Source organism: Prunus dulcis, chromosome 1, assembly GCF_902201215.1.
Source record: "Prunus dulcis chromosome 1, ALMONDv2, whole genome shotgun sequence".
NCBI lineage: Eukaryota > Viridiplantae > Streptophyta > Magnoliopsida > Rosales > Rosaceae > Prunus > Prunus dulcis.
This window is the reverse complement of record NC_047650.1, coordinates 19,692,454-19,706,549: the sequence shown is the minus strand read 5'-3', so window position 1 is coordinate 19,706,549 and position 14,096 is coordinate 19,692,454. Positions and strand designations below refer to the sequence as shown.

The following is a 14,096-nucleotide window of genomic DNA, read 5'->3' as shown; positions in this document are numbered from 1 at the left end:
ATATGTTTTTTTTTTTTTTAAATCGGGTCTCCATTTTCATTGTTTAATGTTTTTGACCCTGTTTTTGTATCTGGGTAACTCTGTTTTACTCATATTTCAAATTTGACAATGCAATTCTTATTGTCCTTCAACTTGTGAGAAAACTTAAACAATGTTACTATGGAAAATGTATCATTTAAAAATTCTGTAAAGCTGGTTGAAACTTGGTGTTCAAGGAAGGAATCATGTCACACTACTAACATCGGCCTTATCGCTCTCCGACTGAGACTTTTATTTTCTTTTAAATTTTTGGGTAAGAATTTGAGACTGGAACTTTTACTTCCATCAAGAAAGGAATGTTGTACAGTAGTACCGAGGTAGTGTTGTTCTTCAGTCTCTGTAGTTTATGGGAATTCCTTCCTGATCACTTGAGCTTTAAAGAAAGCCTCCAATTAAACAAATCACTGGTTTTTATGCTTTGCTAATTTAGTTTGTCTACTGACCGGATATCTTGTTTGTAAAGCACGAATAAAGAGATTGGAAACATTGTATGGAACTGGAGATTTGATTCTGATTTTCAAACAGGCATATATAAAAGGAATAAAGCAAACTTAGGTGTATCAAGCCTGTCGAACCGTTGAGCTCCAACCAGAAGGTTGCGATGGCAGACATGAAATGGGTTATTCAAGTTAATGAAGAGCTCAGTAAGATGGAAGGTCTTACAACAGAGAAGGAACACTGGAGCAAGGGGTCAATCTACAAATTACCAGTCAGCATCACAGACATAAACAAGAAGGCCTACAAGCCCCAGGTAGCCACCTTCGGTCCTTACCATTTCGATCATTTAAATACAACAGAGGTGCACAAGCACCGTGCGCTTCTTCATTTCCTGAAGAGATGTGGGAAACCTTTTGAATTGTTTGTCAATGCACTGACTGAAGTGGTGCAAGATTTGAAGGACTCGTATGATCAGCTTGATCCTGGGTGGAAAGATGATACAGCAAGATTCTTGCAACTAATGATTCTGGATGGCTGTTTCATGCTGGAGGTCGTGCGTATTGCTTCAAATATATTGGATGATTATGCTCTTAATGATCCCGTCTTCAGCAATCATGGGAAGCTCCATATCATACCATACATCAAACGCGACATGTTAATGATTGAGAACCAGTTGCCAATGCTGGTTCTCAACAAGCTGGTGGAAGTGGAGAGCAATAAGGTATAAGAGTCAGGATCCTCCACTGTTAGTTTCTTGTGCCGACTGAGTAATTAAGTAGTTGTTGATTTTGATTTTAATTATTTCAATAATGTCTACTTTGTTTTACACAGGATGAATTGTCCGTGACCAGGCTCTTGCTCAAGTTCTACTACTCTGGCACATCAGCCTCCAACATGGGAAAATGTTTGCACGTATTGGATGTGTATAGGAAAAGCCTGCTTCAGTCAGAGCCCCAGTTCAAAACAGGTCACCGCCCACCAGTGCCCGTGAATCGTCACGATGTGATTATCTGGTCTGCAACAGAGCTTAATGAAGCCGGAATAAGATTCAAGAAAAGCAGAACTGGTAGCTTGAAAGACATCTCATTCTCTGGGGGAATCCTCAGGCTCCCAGTCATTATTGTGGATGATACCACCGAGTCGATGTTCTTGAATCTGATAGCATTTGAGCGCTTCCATGTTGGGGCAGGCAATGAGGTGACATCCTATATATTCTTCATGGACAACATCATAGACAATGCTAGAGATGTTGCCCTCTTACACTCCAAAGGTATCGTCCAAAATGCTCTAGGAAGTGACAAAGCGGTTGCTAATCTGTTCAACTCACTCTCCAAGGACATAACACTGGACCCAGAAAGCAGCCTCGATGCGGTACATAAGAAGGTCTATCATTACTGCCGGAAGCCTTGGAACGAGTGGCGTGCCAATCTTATTCATACTTACTTCAGAAATCCCTGGGCTGTTATATCTCTAATTGCCGGCGTCTTCCTTTTTGTGCTCACCATAGCTCAGACTGGATATTCCATAATTCCCTACTACTATCCAAATGATTCTCCTCCCACCTGTACATGTTTACCTGTGCCTCCGCCCCATGTGGCTTCTTCAAACCATGCATGCTCCACCTCACCATCAAAATTTATACTTCCTATTCTTATTTCCGTTGGATGGATGCTTACAAAATGAGGATTTCATAATTTTCTTTCCAGCAATCATCTGTGGGGCTTGGAGGTTGTTTTCATCCACAGTTTCTTTTCCTTACTCATCTTGCCTATTGGTTAATTGAATTCTTTGTTTGATGTCCAGCAATCTTGACCTTCTTATAGATCAAAATGCTCTTCCCCACAGAATTGAGAAGACGAAGGACAAGACTCATTTCAATAAACTAGTAGGTTCCACACTAATGCAAAACAAACAAGCTAGCTGGGTCTATTTTCTATACAAATATATTCATCCGTGAGACATGTTGCAAGAAAAAGATTTCTCAAAGATCGTATAAATAATTATTGTAATAATAAAAGTATTGATATTTACAAAATACCCCAATTTTAAATATCTCCACACGTTTTTCAAGCCTCATAAATCATAAAGAAAGCTTGGTCCTATACCACCTTCTGTAGAGAAGCTCCAATCTGTACATGTAAGGAGAGCGGGGGAAACACTGCCTGCCGGGGTCTCTATCAAGGCCAACTCCACCTTCTCTCTTATCTCAAAATGCAAGAACCAAAATTGGTCGAACAATTTAGGTCCACAGTCTAAGATAGAAATCGACTGCACTTGTGCGGCGCAACGCATATAACCCAACAGAGCTGCCCTTAAGCAATTCATTTTCCAATTCCAATTAAGCTAAGCTGCAAGAGATAAGGTAGATTATGAGACTACAATACCACTAGATAACTCAACATTTTATTGGCACGAGAAAATAAAATCTAACACCACAAGAAACAGAGAAAGGAATTACAATGTTGTTCTGAGGCTTCCCCCAATAGAATCCATGAATGATAACTGGCAAGAGATTGCAGGCTACAAGCACAAAAATCATCAATGCATGCATTCCCATCCACTCCATCACAATAGTTGGGCGCCTGTAGCCACACACATCAACCTGTGGAAAACCCGATTTGTTATCAACTTAGAAGAAGAGGAAGAGAAAACTAAGCAGACTGAAAATTTAATGTCTCTTTCCCATCACAAGACTAGAAATCCTACCATCAAGTAAATTGCAGTAAAGAGAATGCCAGCAGAACCGGCTGTGATACACATGTAACTGAATGTGTAAAGAGGCTTGTTTATATGCATGCCTGAAAAACCAAATGAAGGAGATAATTTAATGATAAAAAAAATTTCGGCAACTTCAATTATTAATACAGAAGACTCATTTATATATTATAACAAAATTGTATAGCAATCACATACCTAATAAGTCCAAGGCGAGGCCTAAGATTATAAGAGACGAGGATGAGATAGACCAGCGCAGGATTCTGTCCCTGTGACTCTGCATTTAGAGGGGGTAATGGTTAGAGACACTTTGCTGAGGAAAACAAAACAGATAAAACTTGTGATATATGAAGCTTTCTCACCTTAAAATGGACAATAATGTGTCCATAGTGCAAACCAACCAAGCAGGTAACAATAGCCATCATGGAACTGCAACAATGAAAGTAAGTTTTCGCAAAATTAAGACAAAGCAATTACACATTGTGATGCAATAGGATTCTCCAATGAAGTTACACATACTAAGATGCGCATCGAAATTGCTAACACACCTTAAAAGTCCTTCAGGGTCAAAGGGAGCTTGACACCAAGAAGGAGCATCGGCAGGTAACGGGCCGTTATCGGGGGAGTTAATACTGCATTGCTGTAAAAATAACAAAATTTTAAACTAATTGTTAGGAATGAAAGTGAGGAACACCAAAAGTAAATGAACTTAACCAACAAAATAGATACTAACCTCTGTTCGTGCATAGATTGGTCGTCTATATAAGTGCCTAAGACCCAATATCTTACGATCAATCATCCCAACAGCATTACATGCTGGTCCTGTGTCACCCCGTACTCCACATTTAACCTTCCAAAGAGAGATGAGTTAGAAACACCAGTCGCATAATTTTTAAAGAAAATCATACTTGAAGAAATCAGGGAACAATTAAAAAACAAATGATCAAAACTTACTGAAAATGTTTTTGGTGCGGAGGAGGAATCACCAGGAATTTGGTACTCCCAATCAGGAACATGCAAGCCGTATAAGAGTGACAGATATAGCACAGTGATTATCAATGCTGCCGACCTGAGAATAGGTTCCAGACATTGTTCAAAATTGAGCAAATGTACAAAGTATTATCATGGTCCAGAGAAAAAACAAAAAGTAGGCACTACGATACGATTGCAAAAAAATATAACTTACCATTGAAATCGATATTTCCTGAGCAGAGAACGTCCTGAGTTGACATTATCGTCACCCTTTAGCCAAATCTCGCACAAAGCTGCTACAAAATAAGCTATTGCAATTCTCTGGAAAACAAACAAGGCAACTGGTGTTTAAGAGCTAATATAGACACAACAAAATGAAATTGAAAACCATAGAGAAATTAGTTCTAACTCTTCTCCCGAAGTTTCGACTAATCTACCAGGCAAAATGCACAGCTTATGAAATTAAAACTACTGATATATAGCATACCTGTAGGATGCCCATCCATCTCATCTGTTCAATATCCACCCCAAATGTTAGATCCTTGATGCCATGAAAATAGCCACCTGGATGCAAAATACACTGTACATTTAGTTTACAGAAGCATATAATTGCAAAAAAAACTTGCATTGCAGAGTAAAATGATTTTACACTAAACATATAGAATTAAACTATTTGTGTCTTCATGATCAATGGATATACATCAAATGCTTAGAATTTGGCATGTTTTAGTAGTTAACCTTGAAGGAAAAGGCCTAATGCTAGAAGCTTCAGTGTCCTCAAAACTGTTTTTCTAGTCGCAACGGTTCCACATGACATTTTCTGTACAGGAAACGCAAATACGTTTTGGTTAGCTTTGCTTCTTCTTAAAACAATGACCCCTTTGAACATTTTATAACATTCATTGAGTAAAAGAACAAATTAAGGGGAGCAGAAGAGCATGAGAGATATGGTGTACCTTGTAGGTAAGTGAAAGTGAAACACCAACCATAAAGAGAAAAAATGGCATGACCAAATCTGCAAGGGTCAAACCGTTCCATGGTGAATGATTAATAGCAGGCAGGATCCCACCAACGTCGTCCACTAATATCATGATCTGCACCAATAATACCATATATAAATTATAATTATGGAAAATCAACATCTTATTTACAAACCAAAAACAAATTAAATGATAAAAAGAATTGAATCGAGTTATACTTCTTGCGAATCATAATTTGACACATATATAACCGCGGGCGAAGAAGACTTTATTAAGCAACCCATTAATTGGTCCATAGATGTCATATTAAAAAAGAAGAAGCAGATGTTATATATTAACGTGCAGGGGGGACATCCTAGTCACTCAAATACAATACAAAAAGCAAGTGATGAAACAGCTTTTTGCAAATGTCGGTGCACCTGACAAATGTACATCGGTACCATAATCAATGTCGGGCACATCATGATTTCTTTTGGGTAAAGCGTTACATTGCATCTGATCTTTGTAGATTTGAACCGAGATCTACTTTGAAGACTAAAAACGATTTGAAAAAGAAAACAAATCATTGAGTGTTGGATTGGGAGGAAAGGAAAGAACATAAAAGATATGCAATTTTTTTTTAGTCCGGCAACCAAATCACCCGAAATGTGCCACGACAGTCGCACTAAAGAATCTCTCTCTACGGAAAGAGTTGCTATTTTGTTTCCTTGATTTTGGATCCGATGATCCTTGATTTCTTCAGACCTACAATAATCTAACAATCTTATTATTTTAACGGAGTTAGTTTGGGCTTTTCCTATTTTAAGTATCTACAAAATAGACGATAGGTCAAAAAAATAAATAAATAAAAAAACATCGGTACTATGGTTAATAATAATAAAAAAAAATAAAAATTTATGAGTCATTAGTCACGACTCATCAGTCATACTTTTTGTTGACGGTTACAAATAAACTAAGAAAAAAGCAAACCTAAACCCTCTCCTCCTCTACTTAGAAAACAAGAAAAATGCAAAAAAGGAGGAAAACTGATACGGTGCCGTATCGCCGAACGAATTTCCCTTAATTAAAATTTGTTTCTGTTTTCGTTTTTAATTTTTCTGGGTTTTGAAAGATAAGGAATATGAAAAAAGCAGCAGAAACATAAAGAGGAGGCTGAAAGTAGACGACGTTACGTACCGCAACCGTAAATCCGCGGAAAACGTCGAGGGAAACAAGGCGTTGCTGTTGCCGCAACTTCGAAGGCAATGAGGCCGGCGCCGCTGCCGCTTCCTCATGGCTAACATTCTTATAAGCAGCGGCACCACCGGAGGCGGCGGCGGCGGAAGAGGCGGATGTCGATTTGGATATGTGGTGAATGGCCATCTCAACATCCTCATCATGATCAATACTGATGTTGTTCTTCTTCATCATCATAGGATCCGTCATACCACGTTCTTCATCATCATGATCGTATCTTTTAATAGGTTCGTACACCGCCATATCTCCCTGTCTCCTCCCTGCCCTTATCATGACCAACACCATGCGTTTGTGCATGTAAATGTAAATGGCTATATACAAAATAAAAAAAATATGGAGATAAAATTGACGAATGACAACAAAACCCGAATTGGGTGGACACCAGATATGAATAATATTCACCTTATCTTCCTTATCCGCCTTGTTGTTTTTCTGCGTTTGTTGTTGGCAGCCGGAAGGGGGGGAAGGCACCCTGCAGCACTTGTAAATGCTCCCCAAGTCGCTGGATGACCTTCTCCTTCCTTTCTTCTGGTTTCTCTTTTGCGCCTCTGCCCCTCTGCCCCTCTGCCCCTCTCTCTCTCTCTCTGTGTCTCTGCTTTTATATATCTTTATTGACAAATCCTAAAAGGAATATAATTTGTATATTTATAGAAAGAGTTACAACAGGTATGGGTTTGTTGGTTCAGGAGATAACCATCCATCGCAACAAAAAAAAAACAGATATTTGTTATTATTATTTTATTATATAGGCATAAGATATTTGTTTTTGATCCCTCGATTTTGCCCCTATTTACCCTCCAATTCTCCCAACTGTATCCCCCTCGCTTTCCGTCTGACAACAACAATTGCGTCCGAGTCCATCTACTCCTACACTCTCCTCCGACTCCAAGTGGTACATAAAACCCAATGGCCTCGTCATTTACATTTGACGGCTACGATCTCACATCAGAAACATGACTATCTCAAAATGTCGACATTGGGTTTTTAGATTTTCACAATCTCTTTCGACATTGGTTTCCTGAATTGTTTCCGACTTGTCAGCCTCGATCTGCATGCACCCAGTCACATGGCGCCAGGCGCCGTAAACATGAATTCCTGGCCTTCACAGCCACAGCCATATCCACAACCACAACTGAAGCTGTTGCTTTTACTTGCATGAGACAGCTTTGCATACAGCAGGCTCAGCTCACCCAGATTTTTTGCCCTGATTTGTGGCAACTTTTTTATTTCTAGAATAATCGTACATGAATCTGACCCTCCAAATTTCCCTTTTTGTTTTTTTTTTCTCTTTCCATAAACAAACGTATATATATATATATATATATATATATATATATATATATGTATTTAATTCGTACAAGCTTCCCAATTCCTTCCAAGATTAATTGACTTCCTCGCTAAATAACATTGACTTTATTTTTTGGGTTTAAATATGTGAATTAAAAGAAATAAAAATCTTACTCGAAAAGAAGGAGAATCAAATGATTTAATGGGGATGAATATTTGAATAATAACTTTATGTTTATGGCAATAGCCAAATTTATTAGTGCTCAAGTTGCGGCTATTGGTGTGTTCGGAATCTACTGCTTTTAAGTTGGTAAAACGTATGATGAAGGGCGGGCTTGAATTGCATATGTTCACCATTATCTTTTCCCCTAATCCTTTTATTCTTTTTACGGGTTATGTGTCCGTTCACCGTTCAAATTCAGTAATGGATGGCTGGCTAGCTCCTTTGCTTTGGACAGGTGATCAGGCTGAGAGAGATAAAATCATAAAAGGGACAGAGAGAGACAGACGGAACGGAAAGCAAGAAGAAAGCAAGAAGAAATTCGAATATTCCCATATTCTTTATTATGGGCAGGACACGGGTAAAGATAAGCGCAAAGCAAACCGGCCCACTCATAAATTTGCATGGTTTTAAAAAATTCCAAAGATTTAGCACCTCCTCCTTCTCCTACTCTCCTCAATAGGCAACGCCAGCTAGATAAGACGCTAGATTAATAGGCCAGTTGATCAGGACAGTGAGACTTCCATTCCGACCATCAAAACTAAATAACCATATCCCAATAACAACCACCTACGTGTGATTAAATTAGGTAAAAATTAAAAACCACAAGCCCATCCCATTGCCATTGCCAGGGCCACCTTTCATGACGTCTTGAAATGCAATATTCCTAATTTCTTTTGCAGGGCATTGCGCACGTAGAGACAAACACAAAGAAAAGTTACCTCTGTAAGTTAGGTTTTGTGCCTAAAAGCTGGAACCAACATGAGGGTGTTGAGAGCAAGGCGGTGATAAAAAAAGAATAATATGAAGCATGTTATTATGTTACCTATTTCCTTCCTCAAAAAACTATTGGGGTTGGTTGGGTATGCAAATAAGCATGGTGGGGGTCCAAAACTCCAAACACTTAGTGGGCTGATTCACCATCGCCACCGTATAATGTGAAAGTGATTAGGAAGGTGTCTACGTATTAGATTCGATCAAGGTTGGAGCAGTTAAAGGAGGGGCTAGTGGGTTTACCAAAACCAAATATAACGCATATTACAACAAAAACAGGAAAATTTTCCAATCAGTGGTTTTTTCTTTTAGCTTCATAAAATTGGTAGTGCTTTGTCCACACTCCCTCTTTGCTTGCTATTGGATTGATTGCCATGAGTTTCTTTTGAGTAAAGCAAAATCTTACTGCCTAAAGCATATGATCCCGCCACGTAATCGGGGCACACACTTTGAATGATTGCTGTTGGCGATTGCCACCCACTGTTTCACCAAATGCTTCTGTAATTGAACAGAAAGATTAACTTCTAATTAAAAGTAAGCTCTATCAGAGGAAATAAGAATATGGTTGGTACTTTTTTGGACAGATTGTTTCAAGCATCACTCTCAGGGAGAGAAAGAGAGGGCATTTGCAGGCCAATGCTGCAGACAGACTTGAAACAAGGGGGGAAAAGCATCACCATATTGTTGGTGATAGCATGGTAATGTTTCAAGCCAAAGAATGTGTGAGCATAACCTTTTCTACATGATAAATACAATTCCAAACAGCTAGCTTATGCAGACACGCTTAAACAACATGCAAACTAACGACCCTTTGTCATACAACTTCTATTACCAAAAGTCAACATTGTAATCCCGCATGTCACCAAACCTTGGACAAAACTAAGCTTTCCTAACCCAGTTTGGTATCAAGTCTAGAATTTCCACCAAGAAGCTGTTGGCTCTGACTTAGGAAAACAAACTTTTCCTAGATTACAAGACTATGGCACAGGCAACAACAATCCACCCACAGAAATCATTAGGTCATAATATCTCTTAATGAGAACTAGAATATGCCAGCTTACCCATCGCATAGATAGAGGCGTAACCACTGCAAAAGAAACCTCCAAAACCTCTAAGGCTGTTTATGATTTCTTTAACTGAGAGGATCATGGTGCACCAATTTTTGATCTCTTGAAGCCTGTGACCAAACATTCAGTGAGTATTTTTAGCATATACCTAATATAGGGTTAATGCATTTAATCATCTTGATTTCCATAGAAGCATGGTCTGTAATCAGAATATTACCATTTATCCGAGTCTTATCCATTAATTCTATATTAGCCTTTTGCAAAAAGTTGGATAATCCTGGAATGATATACATGTTCACATGATCATATCAATTTTATACATATATGTGCTGTATGTCTCACCTTGTTGCCAAAGAAAGCATGCCTTTGTTTTCCACTTAAAAGTATTGGCTCTTGCTATTTTTTTAAAGTAAGTACTCTTTACTCAAACTTCTTCTACTACATCGTTAGGTACACAATTCAGACACAGGAAGTCTAAGCTTTCCTTCTGTCAATTTTCACCGACAAAATCCACGTTCCCAATTATCATTAGGAAGCTTTTATTAACTGGCAACCAGATATGACAAATGATTTATTTTTTCTTTGCTTGTTTTCTTTTATGATTTTCCCTCTAGAATCCTGAAGAGAAAAATAACTAGAGAAGAAGTATCTCTCTAGTCAAGAGAGCCGAAATGTCAACACATTCAGAACAGGTTACCATGCCTCTCAGCCTGTTCTACTAGTTTAAACAGAGACGTTTTAAACTTTTTCTTCATATACATTATCATAGTTAAATTTTGGTCTGAACCTGTACTAATTACGGATAAATAAATGATCTTGCAACAACAGCACAAATAACCCCACACATTTTGCTAAGGATGCTGTGGATGAGACAGAGATTATACGAATCGTGTCAGATAAATTTGAATTGCCTAGCAAGGACAAAAACAGAGGATCACTAAACATGCTTGCTCGGTAATGCATCTATTTCATTTTTGGTAAGTGTCATTATCTTATAGGAGAATCCTAATCACAACCAATTAAGCTTTTTCAGTAATAAAGAAGTTTACAAGCAAGGTATCACATAGCAATTGAACTGGTGAGAGAGGTCTGGTCACAAGTCATCAAAAGGTGCAAATGCATATTGAGGGTCAAAACCCAAAACCCAAAACTACAAACTATTCACTTCACAGCAGATGCATTTGAATAAAAATATTATAGAACTGAACTGGAGCCTACAATAACTACTTAAAGCAAAAAAGTGATGTCAATGTAGAAAAAAGATAGTGAAACTTACAGAAAGCCAGCAAGCAACGAAGAGAGCAGTTAATTTAGCCATCGATTGAGAGCCCATCATGATCATGACCACTGATCTCTTCATCTTTCTTCAGGTTGCCACAGACATTGCATTCCATGACATTAGAAGGAGTTCCATCATCTTTTGGGGGCAAGGGGGCCAGAGTGCCCCAGCAATTGGTTCTATTACACATGAAACTGAGGAAGAAATAGGCGTGTGGGAAATCAGATTCCACTTGGGCTTGGGCTTCTTCAATGTCGCTACCTGACTCTGGTTCTGATTCTGAGGCTGCTTCCATTTCCTGGTCTTGTTCCTCGTCCATGCCCTCTGCTTCTTCCTCACCCTCAATGTTTTCCTCATTATCAGACCAATTGGCTTCGACCTTGCAGCGATCACATTGACAAGCAAACCCATAGTCCTCGGCCAAAGTCCTCTGCCGGCTAGAATAACTCTGGTTCACCGGAAAATAGCTCAAGCAAATCTCCCTTCCCGCCGGAACATCATGGATCATCCTGATCACCATATCGGTGTTGCGGTCGCCGTCAGCGTCGACATAATCGAATCTGCAGGCATTGGGGAGACAATCGTGGTTGAAGAACGAAGCCTTTGGATAAATGGCGTAGGCTCTGCTGGACCTCTGCGAAGTTTCCGAGAAGGGCTCCATTAATCCAAAGGCATTTAGCTTGTCCTTGGCCAGCAGAGCCGCCGAGAGCTCCGCCGAAAACAGCTGCTGCTCTTGGAGAGCGGGAGGAGGAGCGCAGAGGGAAGAGATGAGATAATGCAGAAAGTGGGCAGCCGCGGTGGTGTCGGCGGCGGCCGAGTCCTCTGGCTGGCCCTGGAGAGACAAGAGCATGTGGAAATTGGACGGGGAAACGATTGCGAGGTTGTAGGCGGCGATGAGGAAGCGGACCTGGACCTGACGCTCCAGCGGTTGGCCGGAGAGAGGGGAAGGGGAGTCGCGGAGGCGGCGGAGGGCTTGGCAGACCCAAGGAGAGTGGGAATAGGAGAGAGCAGAGGAGAGGCAATTGGAACTGCAGAAGGCATGGTGTGAACACCATGGACATACACAAGCTGAAGAACCAGCAGCTTGAGGTTGAGGTTGCTTTAGGGTTTTGAAGCAGTGGTTACAGTAAGGGTGAAGAGAAGGAGAGAGGAGAGGAAGAGCAGAGTATAGGAGGATTGGAGAGTCTCTGAGAACGATTTGACCGCCCTTCAGTGGCTGAGCCGCCACCAACGCCCTCCCTCTCCCTTCTGTCTCTGTTACCCTCAATAAGTCTTTTGTCATTTCCATTTGCGTCTACGCTTCTCAGACGCTTCAGTCTCAGATACTCGGAGAGTTCCACCGCCGTTTTTTTAGGGTTTTCTCTCCTCCTCTTTGTTCCCCACTTCCCCGTTTTTTTTTGTCCTCCTCCTTTTCCTTCTTCTTTAGGTTATTTTAAGAATACTGCTAAATAACCTTAAAATTAATTTAGTGTTATAAAGAAGTAAAGCCCACGTAGATAAAGCTAGATGGTATTAGTTAAAAGATGGAATTATGATGTTGGGGAGAAATCATTATGTCTCCCTTAAAATTCATTTGCTTTGCCTATAAATAGGCATTATATTTGCTTGTAAACACACACGAAAGCGAGAAGAGAATAGAGTGAAAGTCAGAGAGAAGAGAAAGAGTAAAGTCTATCTGAGGAGAAATTCTGTCAGTGTAAAGTCTATTTTAGTTTTATAACATGTTATCAGCACGATAGTCTCTCCTTTTTATTTCTGAATTCCTCCCAACTCAACACTATTTGGTTATTTCTCTGTCTCCTCTCTGTCATATGTCTACTCTCACTTTACTACTACGACGACATGCAAACTTTCTTTTTTGTGTTCTCACAATTTTTATGTTGTTTCATCCATGCTTGTTTAATTTACTTCTTTGTAACGTAATTTGGAATGACGGGGTTTTTATACCCCATCCTGTTATTTTATGGTGGTGTAATTTTTTTTACCCATCGCGTTGTAACACAAATTATTGTAATAAAATGATGGTGTGATCTTAAAACCCATCTATTATATCTTGAATAGTGTGGCGCAGTTATATTGCCCACAATATATGATATATTATGCACTTCATATATATTAGGTGGAGGTTTTTATCCCCACATTTATTTTATTTATGGTATGGAGTAGGTTTATTACCCATACGGCAATATTTATTTAAAGGTGTGGCGCGGGTTTATCGTCCACACAGCTGCCTTTACTTTTATTTAAAAAGTATGGAGCAGAATTAGTGCCAATACAAGCACATTTACTTTTATTAAAAGTATGATGTGGAATTAACCCTCATACTTTATGAATTTACTTTACCGCACATTTACTTTTATTTAAAGTATGATGTGGAATTAACCCTCATACTTTATAAATTTACTTTACCGCATATTTACTTTTATTTAAAGTATGGTGCGGAATTAACGTCCATACAGCAAGCAATTTACTTTATGAATTTACTTTACCGCACATTTAATTTTATTTAAGGTATGGTGCGGGTTTATCGTCCATACCAGCAAATTCATAGCACTTTATTTTTATCATCAATTAATATACCTGAATAATGAGGGCCTGAAATTCCTATTAATAAGTGGCTTAATGTCCCAGATCCCGAGCCTAAAGTTTCGGATGGCAAATTTGGCAAAACTAGAGTTTGCTGCCTTGGACCTTTCCGGGGACAACTATTTATCATGGGTCCTGGATGCCAAAATTCATCTACGAGCCAATGGCCTCGGACAAACAATTGTAGATGAGAATGATGCTTCACCTGAAGAGAATGCGAAGGCCATGATCTTTCTTCGCCGCCACATCCATGAAGCGCTGAAGAGCGAATATGTGGTGGTTGATGAACCGTTGGTTCTATGGAAAGCTCTAGGTGAAAGATACGATCACCAGAGGATGGTGACTCTCCCAAGAGCTAGATACGAATGGACTCACTTGAGATTTCAAGATTTCAAGTCAGTGTCCGAGTATAACTCTGCTATGCACAGAATTACCTCATTAATGAGGCTATGTGGGGAAAATATATCTGAGGAGGATATGCTCGAAAAAACTCTGAGCACTTT

General features: G+C 39.4%; 3 protein-coding genes across 9 annotated transcripts; 1 reads left to right on the top strand and 2 right to left on the bottom strand.

The window, feature by feature from the left end:
• The first annotated feature begins 586 nt into the window (after nucleotides 1-586).
• LOC117615509 (UPF0481 protein At3g47200-like) lies at nucleotides 587-2,373 on the top strand. Its single transcript, XM_034344603.1, has 2 exons — nucleotides 587-1,198; nucleotides 1,309-2,373. The coding sequence occupies exons 1-2, from the start codon at nucleotides 641-643 to the stop codon at nucleotides 2,158-2,160; spliced, it is 1,410 nt and encodes a 469-aa protein (XP_034200494.1). The 5' UTR covers nucleotides 587-640; the 3' UTR covers nucleotides 2,161-2,373.
• Nucleotides 2,374-2,454: 81 nt separating this feature from the next.
• LOC117615508 (heparan-alpha-glucosaminide N-acetyltransferase) lies at nucleotides 2,455-7,069 on the bottom strand. Of its 2 annotated transcripts, none has more exons than XM_034344601.1 (14): nucleotides 6,783-7,069; nucleotides 6,321-6,691; nucleotides 5,121-5,258; nucleotides 4,903-4,984; nucleotides 4,652-4,728; nucleotides 4,379-4,485; nucleotides 4,147-4,261; nucleotides 3,926-4,042; nucleotides 3,741-3,832; nucleotides 3,555-3,621; nucleotides 3,391-3,469; nucleotides 3,184-3,275; nucleotides 2,936-3,079; nucleotides 2,455-2,825 (listed from the first exon to the last, which is right to left on the bottom strand). In XM_034344601.1, the coding sequence occupies exons 2-14, from the start codon at nucleotides 6,675-6,677 to the stop codon at nucleotides 2,799-2,801; spliced, it is 1,494 nt and encodes a 497-aa protein (XP_034200492.1). In that variant the 5' UTR covers nucleotides 6,678-6,691; nucleotides 6,783-7,069; the 3' UTR covers nucleotides 2,455-2,798. The 2 variants fall into 2 exon arrangements, with proteins under 2 accessions (XP_034200492.1, XP_034200493.1); XM_034344602.1 differs by having other exon boundaries at nucleotides 2,502-2,825; nucleotides 6,321-6,645; nucleotides 6,783-6,954.
• A 1,790-nt stretch (nucleotides 7,070-8,859) lies between these two features.
• LOC117616317 (histone-lysine N-methyltransferase ASHR2) lies at nucleotides 8,860-12,439 on the bottom strand. 6 transcript variants are annotated; one of them, XR_004584126.1, is made up of 3 exons: nucleotides 11,005-12,398; nucleotides 9,723-9,838; nucleotides 8,860-9,159 (listed from the first exon to the last, which is right to left on the bottom strand). XR_004584126.1 is itself a non-coding variant. In XM_034345590.1 (2 exons), exon 1 carries the CDS (start codon nucleotides 12,293-12,295, stop codon nucleotides 11,039-11,041), a length of 1,257 nt encoding a protein of 418 aa, XP_034201481.1. In that variant the 5' UTR covers nucleotides 12,296-12,439; the 3' UTR covers nucleotides 8,860-9,159; nucleotides 11,005-11,038. The 6 variants fall into 6 exon arrangements, 4 of the variants coding, with proteins under 4 accessions (XP_034201481.1, XP_034201480.1, XP_034201479.1 ...); XR_004584125.1 differs by having other exon boundaries at nucleotides 11,025-12,398; XM_034345590.1 differs by lacking the exon at nucleotides 9,723-9,838 and having other exon boundaries at nucleotides 11,005-12,439.
• Nucleotides 12,440-14,096: the final 1,657 nt, after the last annotated feature.

Coding starts and splice junctions, on each gene's coding strand:
- LOC117615509 (XM_034344603.1), top strand. CDS start 641: ATGGCAGACATGAAATGGGTTATTCAAGTTAATGAAGAGCTCAGTAAG. Junction 1,199..1,308: donor TGGAAGTGGAGAGCAATAAG/GTATAAGAGTCA, acceptor TGTTTTACACAG/GATGAATTGTCCGTGACCAG.
- LOC117616317 (XM_034345590.1), bottom strand. CDS start 12,295: ATGGAAATGACAAAAGACTTATTGAGGGTAACAGAGACAGAAGGGAGA.
- LOC117615508 (XM_034344601.1), bottom strand. CDS start 6,677: ATGCACAAACGCATGGTGTTGGTCATGATAAGGGCAGGGAGGAGACAG. Junction 3,833..3,925: donor CAATCTATGCACGAACAGAG/GTTAGTATCTAT, acceptor TTATTTTTACAG/CAATGCAGTATTAACTCCCC. Junction 3,276..3,390: donor CCTCGCCTTGGACTTATTAG/GTATGTGATTGC, acceptor TTGGTTTTTCAG/GCATGCATATAAACAAGCCT.